Here is a 25,057-nt window from a genome sequence, read left to right on the forward strand (position 1 = left end):
GTTCCTGGACTAGATACCTTTCAAGAAGTGCTTGGACTACAGTTCCCAGAAGGCCTGTGCTGGTGAGGAAGCCCTGTAGTCCAACCACATCTGGAGGGCACCCAGTTTGGAAAAAGCTGCACCTGGATTATTGTTCTGGTCTGCCAGTGGTCTTCTGACCCTCAGGCCTTCCCCAGCCCAATGGCTGAAGGTCTTCCAAGATGTTGGAGATGTTGAGCGCCACACCTGGAGAACTCTCCCGGGTGCAAAGCAGGATTTGTTTGGGGCTGGTTGGAACGCAAACCCTTTTCCATGGAGCACTTCTCCCGCTTTGCCCCTAAGTCACCCTGCCCAACACATGCCCACCTTGGCATGCACGCACACAGACGGGCACATACCCACACCCACACACGAACACCTCCTTCCCTAAAGTTTGCTAGGAACCCCAAAAGGTTGCCCTGCTCCTGCCGGGCTCTGAAAATCCACCTCGCCGAGGCAAAGCCCCACTTTTCTTCTCGGCACACATGGTGCACTCTGGAAGGGCGGGCTGCAAATGGCAGACATTTGATCCAGCCCGTGTTTTGCCCTGCCTCTTCCAAACCACCCCTTCCATTGCCTTGCTCTAACAGCTCCTCCTTGCTACCGTACAGCCATTCGACCCAGCTCCCTGGCAACTCCAAGTAAACTGGCTTTAATTTACAGTTGTTGCAGTTTCCTCTGCAAGCCCTGGCTGATGTTCCCTGAACAGCAGGAGCAGGGCAGAGAAAGTGGGAGATCAGGAATGCTCACCAAACCAGCCCAAGAACCTAGCTAGGCCACCAGGAACCGATTAACGTCCTCACCCCGAATTCAAATTTTTGCATTATTCTTTGGAAAATGTTAATCCTGTTAGGAAGGCTTTTTGTGAGGCGGTTACAAGCAGAGCTGCGCCAATCCTGCACATAAAGCCAGATAAAATAGCTTTTCTTCCCCAATCCAGCATCCTCCAGATGTGCTGGGCTACAAATTCCATCATACCCCATCCAATTTGGTAGAATGAGACTTAACACAACACGGGGGTGGGGGGGAGATGTGGCTTAACGAAGGCAACATGTGAACAGAGCTGGCTCTTTATTGCCACAGCTCCACGCCCCTCATCCCCAACGCCAGCTTCTGTTTGGCTGAGCAGCAATAAAAACAAAGCCAGTTTCTAGTCCTTAAGAGTGGGAGGAACAGGGAGCGATCTCAGGAGCTGGTGCAGCTGCTTGGTTGGGTTTCAGCTGTCCAGTTTCAAGAGGATCTGGGGGAACACATCCAAGGATTTGGGGGGACACAGGCAGCCTGAAGTCTCCATCAAAGCACCTTTGATGCAAGGCCCTCTCTCTACCCATTTCAGAGGCTGGGGACGAAGAACGCGCTCCTTGACTTGGATGACCACCTTCCTCCTCCCGTTCCTAACCCCGACTCTCCTCTTCCCCACGTGGCCAGGCCCCTTCAGTGAACCGAGGGCGATCCAAGCCCACTGCACCCCCAAGTGGCAGACCCCCCCTTTACCCTGTGGCAGCAGCCATGACACAGCCCCCCTGGGACGCTGTGGCCTCGACACAGCAGCCTTCCACATCGTGGCTCATGCCGAAGTTGTGGCCAATCTCGTGGGCCATGGTGGCAGCAGCTCCAATGGGCGACTCCGAGTGGTCCTGAGTGGACAAGGGAGGAAAGGGAAGACCCATCAAGAGGGGAGGGAGGCCACGGTGGAAGGTTGGAAGGGGGCAGAATTTGGTTTTCCAGGCAACGGACGTGGGAGGCTACCTAAAGAAAGGCTGGCATTGCCAGAATCAAGGGAGAGTTTTATTTTTCAATTCAGTTTAGGGGTTTAAAGGATGTACCGCTTGATTCTTTCAAGTGAGGGTAGAGTAAGTAGGAGTCCCCCATTCATTGGCAACCACTCCCACCCCCTTCCTTAAAGCCACCCAACCGCCCAGATTAAAACTCCTTCCTTCCTTCCTTCCTTCCTTCCTTCCTTCCTTCCTTCCTTCCTTCCTTCCTTCCTTCCTTCCTTCCTTCCTTCCTTCCTTCCTTCCTTCCTTCCTTCCTTCCTTCCTTCCTTCCTTCCTTCCTTCCTTCCTTCCTTCCTTCCTTCCTTCCTTCCTTCCTTCCTTCCTCCTCCTCCTCCTCCTCCTCCTCCTCCTCCTCCTCCTCCTCCTCCTCCTCCTCCAACTCCTCTGGTGGATCTAAGTCAGCTTTGAACCTCACCACCGAAAGGTCTATGGAAAAGCCATCAGAACCACGTGGCGTTCCCGGGAGAAACAGGATACGTTGTGAGTAAAGAGCACTTTTGTCCCATATCTTTGAGGGAGGAGCTTCCTATCGCCGAGGAGGGGGGACCAGGGGAGGCCATCTCCTTCTTACCATGCTTATGCCACCAGAGTTTTCTGCACTGCACATGCCCTCCAGTGGCGCCATTCCAATGGTGGTCCCTTTGAATGTCATACCTCTGCAAAGAATCATGAGAAAAGTGATGGGGGATGGAAGCAAGAATATTGATTATCATCACTCAGTTTCACACTACACAATGAACCGGGTGAGGTCAAGAGCCGGGGGCTGCCATTTGCCCAACAGGTGAACCTTGGTTAAGAATTACCTTGGTTTGCTTTTCAGCAGCCTATTCTGTTGTGTGAATCCACCTCACCGGCGAGCCTACACTACAATGCATTGTGCAAGCCCAGAAAAGGGGTTAATTCGGTTTACCAGCTGGGCAGTCCATACTTTGAAAACGATTTAGGAGGAGGGCTTCAGAATGTGTGCAAATGCAGTACCTCTCAGCTACTCATTAACACAAAATGAAAGAAGAGGTGACTTCTTTAACAAGTAGCCACGTGTTCAGGTGAGTTGCAAAGTACTTCTTCCAAATCATTTTCAAAGTACGCACGGCGATAGCAACCATGAGGATGGAGTGACTGACCGCATTATGATTCCACCGTAAACTATGGGACCTCGCAGCAATTTACAGCAATAAAAGCATGCTACATGTACTTGACACTGAGCTAAGATCAAGGCTATAAAGAAAATCATGCGCAAGAAAGCAAGAGATGCAAGCGAGCCCAGGAATGTCCTTCTGTAATCTCCGAGTTAAGAGGGTTGTGTGAAGGCTACCTACACAAGAGGTCCTTCTCCTCGCCCGTTCCCTGTTTGTTTTAAAACTGAACATGTTGAGCATCGACCCTCGGGCCTCTGGCGTGCAAACCAGCTAACCAGCCCAGGAGCTACAAGCAAAATACAGATCTCCGGCCTGCAGAAAGCCTAAGCTGTAAGTTAAACTGCAGATCAGCATATTGCTGTTCAAAATAACTATCATCATTCCATCCAGCCAGCCAGCCACCTATCTACCTACCTACCTACCTACCTACCTACCTATCCATCATCTATCTATCCATCATCCATCATCTATCTATCATACCAGAGGGGCAGAAGTGCCCACAGTTAGGGGGGAGTCAAAAAAGTCAAGATGGCCCCCATGCCATTGAAGCCCCAGCCCTTTTTAACAAGTGTTGTGCCACCATCTTGACTTTTTTGACTGCCGAGGAAGGACTCACGTCAGGAGCTGCGCATTGTCATGCTTCTTGCGGGCTCTCAGCGTCTTTTTCCACTGGAGAAAGGAGACGAGGGACGCGTGGGCGTCATCGCTGACCGTGCACTTGTCTTGATCCGTCCACACTTCAAGACCAATCAGAGCAACTTTGATGTTCAGGGACCTGTAAAACTGAGGAGGAGAAGCAGGAAGAGGTGGCTGGGAGGAAACGTGGAAAAAAGGAGGTCCAGATGCTGACCGTGGCAGCCCTGGGCAGGTGGGAAAGCATTTGCAGCAACAGAAAGGCCCAGTGGACACAGGACGCCAGGGGCATCTGAAGGGGGTCAAAAAAGTCAAGATGGCGGCTGTGACTCCTCAGTCGAAGCCCCAATCCTTTTTTGCATGCAGTGCGGGTGCATTTTCATGCAGGATGCTAAACTAAGGAGGACCTGCCCACAGCTTCCTCCGCTCACATCCCCTTTCTTTTTTTCCTTTTAAAACTGGATTTCCTGCCTGTTTACTTTCTACCAAATGGGAGGAGTCCCTGTTAAAACACGAAGATCAGCTCAAAATAAGCATCGCCTTCTTTCATCAATAGAAGCATCGGGTGTGGCTGTGCTTGGTACCCCATTCCTCACCCCCCACCCCTGCCCAGTGCTTTCCTGCTGATCCTGGGAGATGCTCCGGAGTCTGCTGGAGAACGAGGGCTGGAATCGGAGTGGGGAGACCCAGATTCTGCTCCCCCTCAGCCACAGAAGCCCTGGGGGACTGCGAACCAGTGCAGAGGCACCTGTCCTCTTCGGGTGGGCGTGCAACGTTGCAGCACCCACGTAACAGGGGCAGGTCTTGGATTGCAATGCCTTATGTCAGTCTGAACACACACACACACACACACACACACACACACACGGCCCTCTGCAGGCACCCATGGACCAGTTCCTTCTCTCTGCCTTCCGGGGTTGCTGCTGTGAGCATAAAACGAAATGAGGTCCCCTCTGTCTACCACCTTGAGCTCTTGGAAAAAGCGTAGGACGGCAGCCTAACCGTTAAATAAATAAAGCCCGTATTCCTCTCCGGTGCAAGTCGTCGGAACTCACTCGACCGGCAATTACCTTGTCTACGTAATTAGCAATCTCCAGAATCCGTTGCTTTGTGACTCCCAAATTCTGCTTTTGAGCTTTAAACTGAGAAAAAACAGCGCATGAGAATAAGGAAGGCAGGACCAGAACAAAAAGCCAAAGGTGAGTTCTCTCTCCCACAGCCACTAGTGTGCAAGGGCGCCCGTCTTTCGGCACGCACGTTCAGGACCAAAATGAAATGGCGAAACCCCCATCTCAGGCTCTGCATCCCACCCACCCAAACCTTTTGAGCTTCTTCTAATGGCAAAAACAAAGCTTGGGGGGTGGGTACGTTCAATAAGCATACAAGCAAAAAAGTGATAGGTTATCCTATCCTATATCAAGACATCCAGCAATATCTGAGCGATCTAACTCAGGGTCATCCAGAAAGTCCTTCAAAGGACACCACAGGCCTAGGTCTGTCCTAGGATGGGTTGATGGCCTTCAACTTGATGCCTTCCAAAGGGATTAGACTAATACATGGAGGACAACATGTTCCAGAGCTCCTAAACCTTCCAGGTTATGCAGCTCCCGCAGTTCAACTCATGGGAACCCAAGACAGGCCTAACGTAAGAAAGTTGGGTAGGTGTCACATTATCCTCTGAGTTTGGAAAACACCTGGTCTTTTAGTTATTTAATGCTTTTCATGGAGATTGGCAATTCTAACATTGGGCTAAACTCAAAGCCCTGCCCAGCTGATGGAAGGACTGGGAAGGGGCCTTTGGTGTAACCAAAGCTCTCCAGGCATCTTCAAGATTCAGTGGGACATCAGAGAGAGAGGGAATACTTTGGCGGTGTTCTACAGCCAGCCTGGCCCATGGATAGTCCTTGCATTTTTCCAGCAGTAGAAGATAGGCAGAGAGTCCTCCAAGTTTTAATGTTCTTCCCAAGGGAACAGTGGCCTCCAATGACAGAGTGGGGCCTCTATTGGTATTTCCTTGGGGCTAATTGGGCAGCTATGAAGTTAACCATGGGTTCATTCAAGGACATGCTTGCCCCTTCCAGCTGGAAGAGAAAGGATGCTCACCAGGGAGTAATCTGCCACAATGAAGAGCTCCATGTATTTCAGGGTCCTCCAAGAATCCCTTCTTTTCTGCAAGACAAATTGCTTCATATCACTGGGAGAAAAAGAAAGCCGCAAAGAGACCCCAGAACTGGTGTTCATCTTCTCTGCTCCCCAAAATTAACTGTTAGGACCAAATATAGAAACTAAATCCAGCTGGGCGGAAAGCAGGAAGTTCCTTCTTGCACTTGGCGGAAACCCAAACAGACATACCCTTGCGAAGTGGGTAGTTAGCGAAGTGGGTATTTTGTCACTGGCCAGCCCCACCATGGGAACCATTTTGTAAAAAGACATGGCTGCCACGGTTAGCCATTTTGCAGGTGTGCCCACCACACAAAGTCAAAATCTGTCCCTGCCTAATGGAACCATTTGTTGTTGTTGTTCAGTCGTTGAGTCGTGCCCGACTCTTCGTGACCCCATGAGCCACATCGCGCCAGGCCTTCCTGTCCTTCACTGCCTCCCTGAGTTGGCTCAGTTTCATGCTCATTGCTTCAGTGATGCTCTCTAACCATCTCACCCTCTGCCATCCTCTTCTCCTTTGGCCTTCAATAATAGAACCATAAAGGGGAGCAAAGCAAGAGAATGTTACTAGCTGTACTACTTCAGTCATGGTTATTCAGCTGACTGGTCAGACCCTTGGCCACAAAGAGGAACAAAGATGGCAGCAGAACTGACTTCGTGCCAGAAGGTTCTCTAACAGGTTTGGGACTTGGCCCCTCTTGACATACTCTTCCTCAGTCTCGTCCTCTTGAGATATACTGGACTTCAACTGTCCTAACCCCAGTCAGGAGGGCCAGTGGGAGTTGAAACCCAAGAAATCTGGAGGATATCAGCTCTGGGAATGCTGATATGCGCTTTCTCCTTTCAGACAGCCTTACATTTCTTCACCCTACAGAGCCTCACTTTCGGTCCCTTGCCGAACTCCCCCAACTCCACCCCACACCTTCCTTCTCCATCTACGGCCTGCCTTGCATCAACGCTGTAGTAGAGACTGGCCTGAATCTCCCGCAACGGCCTGGGCAAGATCTGAAAATGGGGTGCTCCTACCCGCCGAGATGCAGCTGGCCTGAAGAATCCAGCGATGTCTGCCACACTGTTTGGTAGCAGGTCACCTTGCTGGCAGGTCCCACCTTGGATCAACAAATCCTTCGCCCGATACAGGGTATGAGGTTCTGAACTGGAGCTTGCTGGAGGTTTCAGGTAGTAACTGCTGTTGTGATTGAGTACGATCAGCCCACTGGTTAGAGATCAAAAGAAGGGGATTATAAACCACCACCTTTTCATATGGTTCATCCAGCCAGGTCAAGAGGACGGAAAAGTGGCAATCTTGGGGAACCTCTGGAGACTGAAAGGTCTCTGGCAGCAGAAATATGTCACTTGGCCAACCAGGCCACGATCCTGGCTCTGCCCCACCTCACAAGTGAATGAATTCAATATGTCCTTTTCATGCCTTGTTTAGTTATTCCTTTTTATGTAATGTATGACGCTACTATTTTCACATTTCAGACACTGGAATGTCCCTTTATCCCCATATGGTTTATTTATGGCGTGTAAATGATTGCACATAATGGCCCTGTTCTTGCCAAACCCTCAACTACGAGGTACCTTGCAGAAGCTATGCTAATGTCCTGCGTGTCATGATGTCATCACACAAACAATATGATTTATGGAATTTGCTTCAGTCATAATGCAACTTAATCATTTGTATGATGACACTGACCACCCTTGTCCCTCAGCCGTCCCTAGCAGAGTTGACTTGTCTTCTGGACATAGTTACTTGACAAGGGATGAGAGCTGAACCAAAACGCAGGAGTCACCACTGGTGGACTCCATAGGAACTATTTTGTCTTGGGCTCAACCTTCACCTCACCCTCACCCCAAACCCAGAAAACAACCACGTTGGAAAAGATAGAAAACAGTCCTTTCTCAAACCAAGTCTTGAGTTCACCTCACCCAAAGCTGGCATGTAACTGGTAGCAAACTTCTCAACCAGTGCAATTTTCCAAGAGTCCAGTGTGCATTCAAAACACCCTGCTCCAAGTTAAAAATAGTCATCCTGGCCATTCTAAAAGTGTTTCACCTGGCAGACAGTCCTCCTTGGACTTCAGAGCAAGTGTCTGGAATTCAAACAGAACCTTTTCAGTCTCAAAACATTTCCAGAACAGCAAGAACAGAGTCAGAATACTTCCAAAATTGGTGTCAGGCTCTGGAAGAGTTGCAGTTTGGAGAGTTTGGCATACCCTTTTTGTTTTCCTGAATATTTTTTATGGAGGTTAACTTTGATGTTCTGCACAAAAAGCAGGCAGGGATTGGGGGTCCCTTCCTTTGCTTGAGGATACCACCTCCAGGGGCCCTGGAGCCAAAGACCTCCCGATTCTTACAAGCGTGTGCTGCTCCCCGTCCAGACCGGGCGTGGAAAGAGGCGATAAAGCTGGGGCAGAAGTCCCTACCAGCCCCGTGACTCTGACTCTGGCCAAGGAGCATGTTTAAAAGGCCAGTTAAAGGAGGCTGAACTCTTTTTCATTTTCACAGACTTTCACGGAGGGAAAGGGCCAAGGAATCCAAACAAGAGCATCTCAAAGAGATGTTGTCCAGCCTCCACCTGAATGCAACTGATGCCACTGCAAAACTCCTTGTAGGGTTAGGACGCTTTTCCTAACTTTCCATCAGAATCTGCCTCCCCGTGAGCTAAACCATTATCGTCCATGTCCTGCTCTGTGGACCTCTATGGACAGAACTCCACAGACCTTGTCTACTCATTGCAAAACGTGTCCTTCCTTTTTGCAGCCACATTATTCTGGCTTTCCCTCTGAGAAAGGGGAAAGGAATGCATGAGTGTGGCAATCTTCTTTTGAAGCTGGCCTGAGCTCACCACTTAGCTGGTTTTGGGGGGGGGGGGAGACACTTGCCCTCGATCCCTGACCTGATTTCCCCTGGAGATCCCCCAAGCCCTTGCAGATGTTCCGAGGCTGGGCTTCTTCCTGCACATCTGAACCAAGCAGGGCAAAACGTTGCACGGCTTCTTCCCCACTTGAGAGCCAGGATGTGGCCAGCTCCCCCTTTGATCTGGCTCAACTTTCCCCCATTAGGATTTTCTACTCTGGAGGCATTGCCCAAAACTCACCACTAACCCTGCACTGCTTTCTCACTGTGTTGAGGGGAAGTGCTTTAAATGCATTTTTAGAAAAAAGGGACTGGCAGTGATCAAGGGGATAATGTGTTGCCGGAGGAGGAAGGAGACATAAGACAAGCAAATAGCAACAGCACCCCAACACCGAGGCATAAATTGGAAGGCTCTCGATGTTATTTGTGGAGGAAGCTGCTAGTCCTCAGGAACTAGCATTCTGTCACCAGGATTCTCAACTACAAGACTATTTAGAAACCTGGTTTGCATCTATCACTCGGCATGCTGTTCTTCCTCTCTTTCAAAATTTTCCTCTCTGCTGTTCTCCCTCTCTTTTAAAATTAGATACATTGGTTCAAAGGGAAGCAAATTCACTGCCGAGTAAGAGATGCAGCAAGTATCCATGTCGGTGTCTCTCAACCTTTGCAACTTTAAGATATGTGGACTTCAACACCAGCAGCACCTTTTCAAAGCATGTACGTGTATTTTCTTCCAGGAAGAAAAAAATTAGCCGCAAGGCTGCCTCTGAGCACGGCAAAATTTGACTCCCGCATCGTGCAAAAGGCAAAAGGAGCACCCCTTTGCTCCTTCAACCCACATCTGCCACACCCTCACCCAGCTGCTCTTAGTTTAGGGCCTCTAAATCTCCCTGCAGTTGCTGAGAGGACTCTGAATCCCAAATGCTCTGGGCAGTCTTCCTGCACGGCATCTCGATGCCTGCAAATTGGGAACAGGCCGGGCTGGGAATGTGTGGGTCCTTATCGAAACACAATAGAAAACTGTGGCTTTATGGGGAGGAAACGGACCTCGAAGCCTGGGCGTCGCAGCTCCCCAGCAATGAAGAGGAGGAGAATCAGCCAGGGGGCAATGCACCCCCCCCCACACACACACACCAAAGCAGGAATTTGGATCTAGGCAGGCTGGAAAGCAGAGGGGCCTCCGTGGCCCTCCGTGGCCCTCGCCACCGGATGCAAGGGCCGAGGGGTGAGCGTGGAAGGCTCCCAGCTTCCCACTGACATCAGGAGTCGGGAATGAGAGTAGCCTGGGAGAGACGAGGAGGGGGTCAGTGTGTGGGGCTGCATAGCTGAGCGATGACTTCACTTGCCAGCGTTCCTCGGGGCGGCTCACCCAGAGAGAGGCTGGCAGGGCTATTTTGGGTCCTGCAGAAGCCAACTCTGCCACGGGGTCGCAAAGCGGGAAGATATCCTTGCAGGAACAGCCAAGCCCTCCCCTGCACAAGCTCTTCCCCCTTCCCTCCCGCGCTCCCTTTGCCTCAACATCATTCAAAGACATCCGTGTTTGCAGGACTTTCAGGAATGGGGTCATCAGAAGATTGGGGGGTGCCCAGCCCCACATGGCCCGAGCTAAGGCCCCAAATTCCAAGCACCACAGAAAGAAGTTGGGCATTGAGAGAGGCCAAGGGTTTGGGTTCATCTCAAGGAAGTAAGAAGCAGGGAGAGCATTTGGATGAGGGGCCACCAGGAGATCCTAAGCTTTATGTGGGAAAGCACAGAGCTCCCCGGAAAGAGCTAATAAAAAATCACTTCTACCTTGCTAGCAAGAAGGCTCCAGGGTGCATCTGGAAACCATTTGGGGTCAAACTCAACTTGAAAGAGACTTCACCTATTTTTTTCTATCCCTTTATATGTTAAAATACTATATGCGTTTCTGAAATACGGAAATAAGAGTTGAGGAGTTACAGTACATTAAACAGTGATTATACACTGAAGGCAAAAAAAAAAACACCTAAAAACATTATAGGAATTGAAATGAACTATAAACACCCTGACAGAAAGGAAGATTGATATTTTAAGTATAAATGCCTATATAAAATTATTTTAATCGTCAAATGTATTGTTAAACCTAGAGTGTGTCATCTTCTCATTATTAGAACACAGAGACTTTTCAGGAATGGATAACAAACTTGTACCGTGGATCTATTCTTTAAAATCAGGAGGACAAAATTTCTTTCCAATTATGTAGAATTATTCTCTTTGCCATAACCCAGGCTTGGTAGAGCTAAAACTTTTCATGGGAGGACAAATTCCACGTTTTAGAAATATAGTTCCACATCCCATTCAGGTCCCTCATGACAATCTTTCTTTCCAAAATTACATTATATATGAACTGATTTGAAACTAAAATGAAGCTCTAAGAGAACAGGACCAGATCCTATGAGTTAACAAACCTCCAAACGTCTCTCACCACCAGCACGAGAACCCTAATAAATATTTGTTGAAGGGTCTAACAAACCCAAAGTAATTCTTTCCTGATGAATTAATTTCATTTTTAAATGATAGGATTTAAAATCACGGATTTTTCAAAATAGGATTTCCCATCCTTCCTTCAACAGATTAAACATTTAATGGATACAAACATTCATTTCACAAGTTCACACCTTATAAAGAAAGAGACTTTACTTCTTAAAGAAGTATATTAATAAAAAAAATAATAATGTCATCAACATTGATAGAGTCAACCACATTGGACAGAAGGAAGGGCACACGGTGGGTTCAGGGAAATTCCCCCTGGATATTTCTAAGTATAATAGCTGTCTCACTGGGGGAATATTTTACTTCTTTTCCAATAAATCTTTACATGAAGAAACCAAATAGCTTTGCACGGTTCTGACAATTATCTTTGGAAGTTTATTTAGAGAAGAATGTGATTAAACCCTGAACGATGCAGTAGTTGAATTTTACCTAATAAAACCCCACTTAGGGTAGAGGCTAAACTAGTTGATTTAAAAAACTTGGAATACTGATAGTTGAGGAACACTTAAAAACACATAAACATGTATAATGACCAGGTAAAAAATGAATGATTAATGTGAGGGGATTTTTAAACGACAAAATCCAACTGAGGTTCAGATTCACCAAGAAAAGGCACTTTCCAATGTGTTAAATTTGTCAAAAATCAATTACAGCTTAAAACGATTCCCAATTTAGGGAATTAGTCTATCTATGGAGGTAGCGGGTTCTCCATCTATGGAGGGTGTTAAGACTCAGAGATGCTTTAAATGGTTTTTCTGCAAGTGTCAGAGGGTTGGATTAGATCAGTGTTTTTCACACTTGGCAAATCCACGCATCTTAAAGTGAAAAACACTGATTTAGATGATTCTTGCTCCACAATTCTATGAGTCTATGAGCTTTTTCCCCAAGTTCTGGGAAACCTCCCTAGCTTCCTTCTGAATCAGACACCTCTGGACAACATTTCCCAACCTGATGCCTACTAGATCCATCAGAATCCATAGCTATTTGCCACCTGAGGATCCTGGGACTTGAAGCCCATCAACCTGAAAGGTGGGATAAGGAAGGCTGCCTTCAAATGTGTTGGTATTTACCACCTGTTTTTGCAACAGGATTTTCATCTGTAACCAGAGCAAATGGCCCTCGGTGAAAACCACGCTCTACCCCAGGGATGTCAAAAGAGTCAAGATGGCAACCATGAAAGTGGGATCGGAGATCCGCCCATCTTTTATGGGCAATGCAATGCACATCTTGACTTTTTTCGGCTACACCCTGCAGACGCCCCTGTTCTGCCATCAACTGATCTAAAATCCTTTCTTAAATGCATTGAACCGTCCATACATCCTGTGGAGTGGAATTCAGGAAGCGAGATGGGGAAATGAGCGTTGTGGAACCATATTTTTACGAGCTCCTCTTGCAGCCGGGCTAGATATCTGCTTCCTCTTTTCCAGAACCGTTCAGGACACCCAGAAGATGAGTAGACTTAATGCCAGGGTCTGTGGGGGGGTGTCATTTTTGCTCCTTTCACTTCTCCAAAAGTAGCAGAACAGCCCTGGAATGAATCACTAAGACCTTCTCCTAGAATTAATTTCTTGGTGTGAGCCCAAGTTCATCTATTTTGGGGGGAAAGTTTCTCTCCACTTTTTACAGAAACTGCCAAAGAGGATGGCAAGGACTCTGGGTATCCTGCCCCTTTGTTCTGAACAACCCCTCAAGGCGGCTTCCGACAAACACAGTCAAATCCGTACAAGTATCTTCAAAATGGTTAAAAAAAAAAATCGATTCACAATTAAAAGCTCTGCCTAAGAGAAGTGTCTTCGCCATTTCCCTAAACATGGGGAGGGCAGAGGCCAAATGCCCCTCTTTGGGAGCATAATTGAAGCCCCCCCCCTTTAAGAGGGGTGGGTTGGCTTTGCCTCCCTATTATTGCACCGCTTCACTCTTTTTAACGTTGCTGTTTGTGAACTGCCCAGAGCCACTGAGAGTCGGGTGGTATATAAGTTTAATGAATAATAACAACAACGATTGTAAAGGCATGTGGGAAAGACCTCGGGAGACGGGGCCAAGGGAAGGGGCAGGTAAGAGAGGGCATAGCCCGCAGCTGGGTACTGGGTGGGGCAAGAGGCTCAGGAGGGACCCTCCCTGGTTTCTCGGGCTGTGAAGGAGATGGGGGGAGATTTGTACTTTCAGACTTGCAAGATTCTGTTAATGTAGCCTTACGATAAAGTAGAATTAGCTCATCGAGTTGCGATTCCTTTCTGGTTTATCCCACTAGGCCAACATCAATCTTGCAGTCTCAAAGCACAATTCTCCCCCCTCTCCTTGACAGCCCGAGAAACTAGGGAGGGCCCCTTCTGAGCCTCTTGCCCCTCCCACTATCCAGCTGTGGGATATTCTGTCTCTTATCTGACCGTTCCCTTGGCAGCGTCTCTTGGCCCCGTCTCCCAAGGTCTTTCCCACACGCCGTTATAATCGTTCCCCAGAAGGTCCTCTCCTGCCTACCAGATAGCCATGTTCCTGGCAATGGTGGCATCTTCTGAAGGGCCTCCCCAATGATTTCAGAAAGGGCAGCTTCCTAGCAGGAGAGGGGGTCCTGCCCAAAATCATCCCTAAGCCATTTAGGGCTTTGAAGGTCCACCCCAAACTCTTCAGTTGTGCCGGGCAGAGAACTGGGAGCCAATGCAGACCGTTCAAGGCATGGGGTCATTCCCATATCTTGCACCAGTTAGCAGCCTGGCGGTTGCATCTTGCACCAACTGCAATTTCAGGACACTTTCCAAAGATAACTCCAGAGCCAGCGCACTGAATCTTCAACAGGCATTGTAAGCAAGGATTTGGGGTCTATCATGCAAATGAAATAGCAGATGAATATGAACGATGGTGTTTGTTCACGGGAAAGCAAGCACTGGCAAACTCTCAGCACCTTGACGTCTCTTCTTACCTGAACCCAGAGCAGGTAGTGAGCACCACCCAGGAATCCGCGTATCCTCGGACATAGCCGTGAAAGTAACACTGTTCCTGGAAACAGAAGCCACAAATGGAAAATATCAGCAACAGTTTGCTGGGTGAACTTATTGTGAACTTTGCCTGCAGACATCAGAAGGAATCATTCCGGATTTCTAGAGCGTCTCAAATCTAATTAAAATTAATAATCAAGCTAATTCCATCCCAGCTGATTGTTTATTATTTTAACATCCCATTTTAAGGGTACGGGAGCACAACACACCACCTAAAACCACTGTTACCTGCCAACTAAAGCATCTTTATTTTATTCACTTGGTTCTGATTCCCTGACTAGCAAGTCACCATAAATGAATTTAATAACTCTGCCTGTTACCCAAACTTCTGCGAAAGCATCTTGTTAACCAAGGAGCGAAAATGAGAGACAATTTACAATGTAGTAGAGGAAAAGGTTGAAGACGGCTTGCTCTTTGCTTTCCTTATTCAAGGAGAAGAAGGCAAAGCCAACCGACCCAGCCCAAACAAATTAAACGAAATGCATAAAATCATTGGGTTTCCCGTACAGATCCACAGAGCCGCTAAAACGAGATTTTCCCAGAACAGCTAATTAACCCAGGCTGCCCGTTGTCATCTGATTTAAAACAAAGAATACATTTATGCATAAGAGAAGGAAATATGGCTCTTGAGGAACGAAAGACTCAAACAGAGCCAAAGGCTGATTTTAACATCAGCGAGACAATTTCTTCCCTTCCGACTAACAGCGACAAGCAGTTATCCTGGCCACGTGGGTCACGCTCACAAATCCCCCGCGATAGCCAAGATAAAGGAAGAAGCAGGAATTGCCGCCTCCATGTGCCTCCTGCAAAGAAAGCTGTGGGGATGGGTGCAATGAAGCTGCAAAGAAGTCGCTTCTGTGTTTCTCTCCAGGGGTCGATGGGGATGAGCAAAAAGCCGGTGTGGTCTAGTGGTTCAAGGCATGAGAAACTGAGAGGTCGTGAGTTCTAATTCTGCCTCGGGCATGAAAGCCAACTGGGTGGTTTGGGGCCAGTCCTTCTCTCCTAGACCAACCCACCTCACAGGTTTGTTGTTGGGAAAATAGGAGGTGGGAGCATCTCATACACCACTTTGAGTTGGAGGGAGCAAAGGCGAGACATCAACTGAATAAATACGGATTTTACCACCCAATCTAGCAGCAATATGAGATGTCCCGTCTTTGGGGTAAAGCATAACACAATAACCCCATGCAATCTATTAAGGTAACCTCAGCAGAAATGGTTCCCAAGCACAGATGAATCACCGTATTTCTGTCTCATTAGAAACTCTAAGCCAGTGTTTCTCAGCCTTGGCAACTTTAAGATGTGTGGACTTCAACTCCCAGAATTCCCCAGCCAGCTATGCTGGCTGGGGAATTCTGGGAGTTGAAGTCCACACATCTTAAAGTTGCCAAGGTTGAGAAACACTGCTCTAGGCTCTTTCAAAGTCCATTACCCGTCTTAGATACAAGGACGGGGCGATTATTTCAGACTGCAAACTTTGTGTTCTCCGATAGTGCTATCAAAATCAATAAATAATTAGAACAAGTATATTAAGGGCTAACCAAACCATGCTAAGTGGCCATGGAAAGAAATGATTGATTTACATGAACCAGGACCACACAAAACTATTTTAACTAACTTTGCCCCTAGATTTCTTTTTACTTTCACCACATGTTCCCACCCCTCCATGAGTAGCTCAGAATCCTGGTTTCCAAACCATTGGCCCTCGTTTTAAATTTTAATTTGCTATCATAAGAGCAATTAAACTAGGCAGAGAGGAGGGGATTTAAGCTGTAAGCTACCTGGGCCAGGCGTGGATTCAAACCATTTTCGTTGTCATCAAAAATCCCATCAACGATTGCTCATCAATTGTTCGACATCAAACTGGGGAGAAGTAATGACTGGGGTGTCACAAGCATGACTCCCGGGTCCCCTACTCTCCCCTACTTTTACAAATGGTTTGGAAGAAGAGGAAAATAGACCGCTTATCAAATTTGCAGGTGGTATAAAATTGGTGAGATAGTTAATACCATAGAAGGCAGAAATCAAACTCAAAGCAATTTTGACAAGGAGGGAAATGGGCTGAAGACAGCAGAACTGATTTCACTGATGCAAAGATATTTACTGAGGAATCAGAAACAGATCTCAGAGTGTGAGGTTTAGAGTAAAAACACCAACAATGTGTGAGATTTCAAGGTCGAGAACATCAGCATCTCCCAACTTTTTCAAGCGAGAATGCTGCGACCTCATGAAACCTGGAGGTCACTGGGCTAAAATCTCATGAGATCCGGTGACCTTGCAAGGCTTCCGGAAAGTGATGGGGTGATTAATATTTAGGGGAGCTCCAACATCCCCTTAAAATCAGGACCTGGTGATGGGCAGCTGGAAAGCTTGCTGACCCCTCTGATACAGAAAGGCGCCACAGTTCCAAATGGAGAATTAAGAATTCATCTTCAGAAACAGTGAGGGAAAAGTCAAACAAAGGGCTTGATCTTAAAAATGGCATGTAGGGTCTTTATAGATTAAAAAAAAAAATCAGGACAATTGAAATGGCCCAGGCTGCCCTTTATCTCAAACCTTATCACCATCTTCACAGAAGCTCCCACGTTCTACTTACAGTGTGGTTGGGTGAGACAATCACTGGCTGCCCATCCTTTGCATAATGGGTCTCTGTGTAATCTGGTGACAGCAACCTGCTGAGAACAAGGAAGGGAGTTGAAAGTGGGATCAGGAAGAGATAGGAAGGATCTTGGCTACCCTGGATTGGCAGAAACACCGGGGTAGCCTTTAGAGGCCTTCAACAAGATTCTCCAGCCCTGCCTTGGGTCTCAGGGTTGACGTTCTCCAAGCGAACACGGCAAATGCAGAGACTCCAAGCCCCTTCACCTCCACCCAGTCCAAGATAGCTGGAGGATCATGGATCAGGGAAAACCGCCCAGGGATTTCCAATAGTCGGTTAGATCAGCTAAAGCGACATGCAAGTACCAAAAGTCCGCAGAACTGATATGAACATTGTTTAATTTGCAGTGATTTTCCTTTCCATCTTCTTCTGTTCCTGCTCTTGTCTTTCCCATGTCTTAGATCAGTGTTTCTCAACCTTGGGAATTTGAAGATGGGTGGACTTCAACTCCCAGAATTCCCCAGCCAGCCACCCATCTTCAAGTTCCCAAGGTTGAGAAACACTGTCTTAGATCGTAAGTTTATTACAGCAAAGATGTACACTTTCTCTTTAACACTGTGGAACAGCTGTTACAGCACATACACAGAAACACCAGTAAACGTGTGTAAATACTAGCAAGCAATTTTATCAAGGGAAGCCACTGTTTTGCACATTTAACAACAACAACTGGGGTTTGCAGCCACATCAGGCAAAAGTCGGACTAGGGATAAGGGTCTGTGGGGATGACCTTGGGAGACAGGAGGAAGAGCCACAGACTAGACAATGTCAGATAGGAGGCAGCTGAGTCCACAGAAGGAATGAGGGTGTGGGAAATGTCTCCGAAGCGACCCTCCCTAGTTTTCTGGAGAGTAAAAGTAAGGGAAGGGAGAAATGTTTTTAGAATTGCAAGTTTCTGTACTATAACCTTACAATAAAGGTAGTGTTAGTACTCATGGTTTCTACTTCTTGTCTGGACTACCCCAAAGGGCTGACACTAGGTCTCACATACTCTTGACGGTATGGTCAAGACTGTACAATTTCCCTTTGGGTATTTCCCCCTGCTTCACTTTGGTCTACTCAGAGATCTGGAAGCCTCAAAAGCCTGCACACTTCAATGGCCCCTTTGCTCTCTCTCCACCTCAGGCCGGCTTTCTGATCTGTAAACTGTATCTGGAAGAAATGAAGACAACTACAGAAGAGGAACTGGAAATTGAGAAAGGCAAACATGGGTTTCTTATGTGCACAAATCCTAGCTCTTGCACAGATGTGACCAACAATATTGGTAATCTTCCACTTTTTCCCCGAAGAATCCCAATTTGTCATGAAATGAGTTGAAACTGACCCAAGTAAATAGCATCCACCACTCTTTACTCCATAGTCCAGGGGTTCTCGACCTCGGCAAGATTAAGATGCGTGGACTTCAATTCCCAGAATTCCCCAGCCAGCCATGCTGGCTGGGGAATTCTGGGAGTTGAAGTCCACGCATCTGAAAGTTGCCAAGGTTGAGAAATGCTGCCCTAGTCCATAGAACAGATGCTTTGTTTTTGATGTGTGACTTCTCATAAGTTATAAAAAAAATGAAAATGGCATGGACATAATTATTGGCACCCTAACCTAATATTTCGTAGCACATTCTCTTGAGGCAGTAAGCACAATCAAGGGCTTTCTGAAGCTCTGAGTAAGACTTCTGCACTTCTCCACTGGCCATTTGTCCCACTCTTCTGGAGCCAACTGCTCCGGTGGTCGTAAGTAGGATGGGCTCCTCCCAACGGTGAGTCCCAGCTCTTTCCGTAGATGTTCTATCGGATTCCGATTGGGATTTTGAGGGGGCGAAGGTGGAGGGGCCCCACTATTTTGGGCCACCTCTGTATCTGTGCACCAGATTCCCCTCCCCAACCCTCCAAGCTGGTGGAGGAGAACCGAACCCAGCGAGCTGGAGGACCCTGCCTGCCTTCTCCTGTTGCAGGCATGCAAGACGCCAGGCCCGCCTCTCCAAAAGCACAACAGAACAAACCCGCAGCCAACTTGGCCTGCGAAGACAGCAGAGGGCTGCCTTAAATGGGGTAGGATAACTGCTTGTTGTTATCACAAGACACGCACCAGAGCAATTTATGTACCAGAGAAGCCGACAAAAGATTCCTTTCTCAGCAGCGTTTCCAGGCTTGGAAAGAGGACATGCACTTGGCATGAATCACAACCATTTCGCTCCCCCTCCCGCCACCACCACCCCCCCAGGCAAACCCCACTAGGCTTAAGACCTTGTCTCCTTCCCCAGCTACCTCTCTCCTGACTCTGTCTGGAGACACTCTGCCGCAAGGATGAGTTCACAGAGCAAAACCTTTCCACTCAGCACGGTGGGTTATGGGCACTGCTTTGCAAAGCAAACTAGAATTCTGCGCCAGACAAAACCCAATTCCAGGGCATTTCTATTTTGGCCCGTTAAGCCATCTGGCAATCTTCCTGTGCCTTCCCAGGGCCCAAGATCTCCCCCACACACCCCTCTTCCACAGCAAGTCTTGCTCCTTCGAGTCGACAGTGGTGAGTGAAAAAGCAGCCCGTTTGCCTGATTCATGATAATACAGATTTTCCACTCTCAGCAAGAGACCTTCTTGGCTCCTCTAGGAAGCGTCTACCTTCCTTCCTCAGTTCATTTTTGACAATCAGGCTCCGAGTCCCGCGTGTTCCTCCTGCTGGCTGCCCTCCGAAGAGGACAGAAAACTTTTCAGCACCTTCAAACCAACACCTTGATTTCGACTGGGGCTGCCAAGACTCTCAGCCACCAAAGCCGATGCTCTAAATTTAAAACTACCATCCGCCTTGAAGGCATCACAGACACTTTGTGGGCTTCGCTGAGAGAGGCTGATAGGACACCCCCTCCAAAGAAAAATGTAAACGCCATCGCTATCCAGCGGCCTTCCCTGACCTGGGAATCTCTGGAGGTGTTATACTACTGCTCCTATTATCCCCAGCTAGTGGGAGCCACCCTGGCTGGGGCTGTTGAACACTGTAGTCCAAGGTATCTGGAGGATCATTCCTGGGACAATGGGTCTCTTGAGGTTGACTGGTCTTGAAGACCCACTGTTGGTTCTGGGTTAGGGAAATGATGCTTCCCAGAAGGAGATGCTGAAGAACAACAGAGAGAGGGATTGTGTCCCATCCCCTGCCTATAAGGACCGCCAAGGCTGCCATGAGAAGCAAAATGCTGGACCTGGATGGCGGTCTTATGATCTAACCGCTTAGGGCACCAGGTTGGGGAAGAGCACGCTGGCTGCAGAAGGCGCTGGACCCCGAGCAACGTGTTTCCAAAAATTCTTGGCATTCTGAAAAGGAACAGGCCCCGCCATTATCAAGGGGGTCTCTCCCCAGACCGCAGCAGCAACCCCACCCCCCATGACCTCACGCTGAATCACATTTGGGCCCTTCTCCCCCCTCCGCCCGCCGGCTCTCAACAGCCTCGCTCACGGCTTGGCTGGGACAGGCCTCTAACTTAGCTCAGCCGCTGACAAATCGCTTCCTGATGTTGGGCCGGACAATAAAAAGCAAAGAACGAGACAAGAACATTAATCAAAAGCAGAGAGAGAGAGAAGTCGGAGCTTTGCTCCCTCCCTTATGGGTCAACCATGGTGGGAAAAAGGAGATTCTTCCAAGATGAGCTTGTGGGATCAGCCTAGCGGGCAGCTGGAGGGGGGAGAGACCCCCAAACGTGGGAGTGCCGTGTGGAAACAGAAGGGCACCAGGCCCCCAGCCCTCCACCCTCTGATCACGGGCACTGTGCACCCCCTAAGCTCTTCCCCCGCTCCCCAAGGGTTCACGTTCCAAATGTGGTCCCAGAAGGGGGGAAGCAGGATCGGGGGAAATACAGAACCCTTAATCTGACCCAGAGACCTGGGAAGAGACATCATAAAGCATTTGCTCCGTTAAACCCCTGGGAAGCAAGGCAGCCTGATCCAAAACCAGCATGGATTGTCAAGAACACATTTTGCCAGTCTAAGCTCGTCTCGTTTTGGGCTGCAGAGAAGGCAAAGGCAATTTCAGGTGGCTTCAGCCGAAACACGGAAAGCAACAGTTTGCTTTTATTCTGCACCGGTCCTACCCACTTGGAGGGGAGGTGTCTGCCATGGAAACCAGGCGGGTATCTGTTGATGCTTCACTGGGAAGGGCTGGACCTGATGGTCTCAAGGGCCCCTCCATTTTCGAAAAGGCTGCAGTTCTTGGGCTGAAGAACGCCTGGCAAACCAGGGGCTCTTCCTTTCTTCTCTAAACATTGATCCTCGTGATCAGGAGCCTCTAAATCCAAGTTCTCCTAACGGTCCGATGTTGCCTTTCCAACCTGGCCCTCAAGTGTTCCACACCTCTGCTTCTGTCTGCCCTGAGAACAGGGCGTTCGGCTGGGTTGTGCAAATCCTTAAAGCCCACAGAGAGACGTTGGAAAGGACTCCAACCCGCCCTGGGAAATTCTCAACAAGTTGGACCGCAAGGCTCCTTCTGACTCCATGAAGTGTCTGTGAGTGTGTGTCTGTGTGTGTGTGGTTATTCAGTCAAGGACCTGTGGGACTGTTCAGTGTGGTCCCCTTTCCAGCATCCAAGGAGCATGAAGAATTGCAGCAATTCCAGCCCTCCGTAGAGTTTTGCAGATGCTCTGGACCACACCCAACAATTCCTGGGAATTCTCGGCGTCGGCGTCCAATAAATCTGGAGGGCAGCCAGGTCAGAAAAAGCCGCTACATTCACTAGCGGGGCCTCCAGGATCCAAAGCTTTTGTCAAATTGATAGAAGCAGCGTCTGACCATTGCAAGACACACTCCGCCACTGACGCACGCGTGTCAATGTCACATCGCGCATCCCAACGGGGCAGAATGGCATTGCAACGGACGCATCTGTGCAGACGCCAAGTGCAGTTGAGCAGAAGAGCACAAGAAAAGCACGTCTCGCGCAGTCTGGAAAGAGCGCACAGCTTCTCCCCGCATCCTTTGGTCTCTCTTCCTAACGCTGAACCCCCTCAGCCACTAACCCCACCACATCTCCTGGGTTGTGGCACACAGTCACACTAACTGGCTTAAAAGCCATCATTCTGGGAATAAGAGCTTCCACCCTCTTCCGCTAGGGGGCGCATGCTTCTCCACTGGCAGTGCTCTGCGGCATCACACACTCTTTCCCCATTGGCCAGGCAGGAAGGAGGAGGTGGGGCTTGGCCAGTGCAGCCAATGAGGATTTGGATGATGTCACCTGTTCTGCTAAGTCTGGACCAGGAGTTCTGCAGGGCAGTAACCCTAAGATGTCTGGACTTCAACTCCCAGAATTCCCCAACAGCACGGGTTCAGGAGTTGAAGTCCAGACATCTTAGAGTTGCCAAGGCTGGGAAACGCTGCTCTACGGGAAGGATAACCCAGCATTTTCCAGTGTTGGCAACTTCCAAAGTGAGGTGGGGGGAGTTCAAATTCCAGAATTCCCCAGCCGGCACGGTCTTTAGCCTCTCTTTCTCTCCAACTCTTTTTCTTGGAGGACCGTGCGTGGGGCTTCTCCAGACTAAGTGGAGTTAGCTCAGCCCCATGCAAGACATGGTCGGCTGGGGGCTCAATCGGCGTCAGTCCACTGGGGCAGTTCATCCGACTGCATTTTATAGGCATATATTCCTATTTGGGCTCCTCGTCCCGCCCAGATGTTATTGCAAGCCAAACCAATTTCCTTTCTTCGCTTGGAAACCGCGGCCTTCTCGGAAAATTGCCCCGAAGTGCCGGCCCCTGCCCCGCTATTCATACCTAGAGGGGAAATCGCCTACGTCCTGGCTGCGTCAAAACAAGCCAGCCATCGGGTGTGTGGGTTTTCTGGGTTTTTTAAGGGGAAGAGGCAGGACAGAAAGCTTGCTTGATTCTGGGTAAACAGAGAGGCGGGCTGCTCGGCAGCACTTGGCTGCGCTCTGCTAAATGGAGCCTCCATGGCCAGGCGCAGTCCACCTCCGAACAGCTCCAAACTCCAGGTCTCTTTTGACACACCCTGGCCCCGGCATTAGATAATCCTCCCCCCCCCCCAGGTAATGACTGGGCAGTTGCACTCAGAGCACTCATCCAAATTAGAAACATGCCATTTAAATCTCATTATCAACCCATTTCAGGAAGGACTGTTCACTGCAATAAAAAGAAAGTCTGATCTCGCAGCCCCTAAATACCCACACCGGTATCCCCGTCAGCTTTGGTGGGTGACGCCCAGTCCGGGAGGGGAGGGGAGGGGAGGGAAGGGAAGGGGGCAAATGGATGAAGCAGGGCAGGGGAGGGGAGCAAGTGGAATCCCAGCTAGCCCAGCCCCAGCCGACGTCCCACGCCCTGCCTCTCCTGCACCAGGCTCCAAGCTCAGCGCCCGTTTCTGGCCGGGGCACAGGCAAGGGCAAGGAAGCCTCCGCGCCGTCCGGGCTGTGCGTGCTTTCCCTCGGCGCCCCCCTCCTTCCAGTCCCACCCACCCCACCCCACCCTGCTCCGAGCCTGTAAAAGCAGAGAAATAACATTCCAGAAGCCCCGGGAAGTTGTGGGTGTTGGAGACAAAGGAAAAGCCTCGCTTGGTTACCAGCCGGGCTGACTCTGGAGACCCTCCAGAAACCATTTCAGAGCAAACCGCTCCAAACCGGTGCCCCCAAGGCCATGGGCAGCAGTTCCCAAACTCTGACCTTGTCCTACCTCACAAGGGTGTTGTGAAGCTCAGGGTCCTTGCCCAACCCAATTCTTGGAAAGGTAGGAGCTGATGAGGGGTAGGAGGAAGGGAAGAAGAAATCTTGCTTGAGAGTAAACCCCACTGGACTCCCCGGGGAACGGAGCAGAAACTCCCCGGGACAAGAGTTATTGTCACCGTCGCTGTTAAAAGCAACCTGATTTGAACATTAAAGGATTCACACTGGCCAATGTTCACACCACACACCCAGCCTGGTTATTGAGGTCCCCCTTTTTCTAGCTTCACCCATGCACTGATCCATAAACACTCCTAGGATACGGGGGGGGGGGGGGCACAGAGACGCAAACCAACTAAGATTAAAACTACCCGAGACGTAAGTTGCATCAGCAAGGATGCAGCCACTGGGTCTCCCACGGACCTGGTTGCGCGAATGCAGCCATAAAGTCTTCTGGAAATTTGAACAAAGGCAAGTGGGATAGAAAAGTGTTCAGCAAGAGAGACCGTGTGGCCCAAGAGGGAGCTGGCTTGAGGCACGCCCTTCTCTCGGTGCATTTTAAAAGGATCCGTTTCACGCCGGACCCTTTTCAGCCTCGTTTCACATGGGGGAGGCGAGGCCCCAAGGGCAAAGCCAGGGCTTTCCAAGGTCTGAAATTCAGCAAGCATGCCCTTTCTTTCAAAATAAATAAGAAATCAAGGAAAAAGCCTGTCTGGGTTGTAGGAGGCAAGGTGGGTTGGTCTACGTTGGCAAAAACGTCGAAAGGAAGCTGGTGGTTTTCCAAGAATAAATTTTATTAATAGGCAGAAGCTTTGGGGAAGCTGCACGCTCACCCTAGACCAGTGTTTCTCAACCTTGGCAACTTGAAGAGGGGTGGACTTCAACTCCCAGAATTCCCCAGCCAGCATGGCTGGCTGGGGAATTCTGGGAGTTGAAGTCCACCCCTCTTCAAGTTGCCAGGGTTGAGAAACACTGCCCTAGATGAAACAGGGCTCTCCTGCCAAGGGAGGAATGGGAATTCTAGCTGGAAAAGGCTCTCCCAGATGCCTCCTGATTTTTTTTATCCTTCCCACTGGATGGTACACAAGAAAGGTCCCCTCACAAACGATACAACACTAGCGAGAACTACCTGTCAAGATCCTACACATCGTAACAGCAACCACAATATTAATACTTGTACTAACCAGTGTTTTGCTTTGCTTTCTAACGGAAGGCGACCTGTTGCAAAATCCTCCCAGAAAAGGCTCCCTTTGGCAGTTTGGCAGGTGAAATCAGGGTTGGGAGATTTTATTTCAGATCCCCCCCCCCCCGCAACTCCGTCAGTCTCCACTCTTTTGGCGCCAGGGCTGAGAGCTCGTCTCTAAGATCCTCCAACCACCGAGACAGGAATTCGGCTACCCCCCGTTCGATGGGCAATGAGCTGCCCTAATGAAGCTTGAAAGGAAGACCCAACGGATGAGTCACGCTGGAAACTCATCCGTCCAAGCAGGGGTCTCTTCCTGGGGTTGGAAAATGAGGCTGCAGTTCTGCCGGCTTCCCACCCACCCACCCACCCACCATTTCCTTTCAATTCACCCAGCTCACCCCTGAAGGTCTCCTCTCCTGGTTGCAAATTCCCAAGAGTTAGAGAACTGGCCCTAAATCTGACACTCGCCCTCTCTCTCCTG

At 49.2% G+C, this 25,057-nt stretch overlaps 1 protein-coding gene across 3 annotated transcripts in view; it reads right to left on the minus strand.

The window, feature by feature from the left end:
- ADAM33 (ADAM metallopeptidase domain 33) overlaps positions 1 to 25,057 on the minus strand; it is a 68,477-nt gene that overhangs the window by 19,291 nt on the left and 24,129 nt on the right. Inside the window, exons 4-11 of one of the 3 annotated variants that reach the window (XM_088133219.1) lie at positions 16,694 to 16,769; positions 14,022 to 14,098; positions 6,755 to 6,944; positions 5,672 to 5,737; positions 4,639 to 4,710; positions 3,552 to 3,718; positions 2,368 to 2,452; positions 1,513 to 1,655 (exon numbers count right to left, since the gene is read on the minus strand). In XM_088133219.1, coding sequence (XP_087989345.1) covers positions 1,513 to 1,655; positions 2,368 to 2,452; positions 3,552 to 3,718; positions 4,639 to 4,710; positions 5,672 to 5,737; positions 6,755 to 6,944; positions 14,022 to 14,098; positions 16,694 to 16,769 — 876 coding nt within the window. Of the gene's footprint in view, positions 1 to 1,512; positions 1,656 to 2,367; positions 2,453 to 3,551; positions 3,719 to 4,638; positions 4,711 to 5,671; positions 5,738 to 6,754; positions 6,945 to 14,021; positions 14,099 to 16,693; positions 16,773 to 25,057 lie in introns of all 3 variants that reach the window. The other 2 variants (XM_088133218.1, XM_088133220.1) reach the window with 2 other exon arrangements.

The sequence above is a fragment of the Python bivittatus genome, unplaced genomic scaffold, assembly GCF_059951505.1.
Source record: "Python bivittatus isolate LINGU-HERP-01145 unplaced genomic scaffold, Pbiv_v1 ctg000070_np1212, whole genome shotgun sequence".
NCBI lineage: Eukaryota > Metazoa > Chordata > Lepidosauria > Squamata > Pythonidae > Python > Python bivittatus.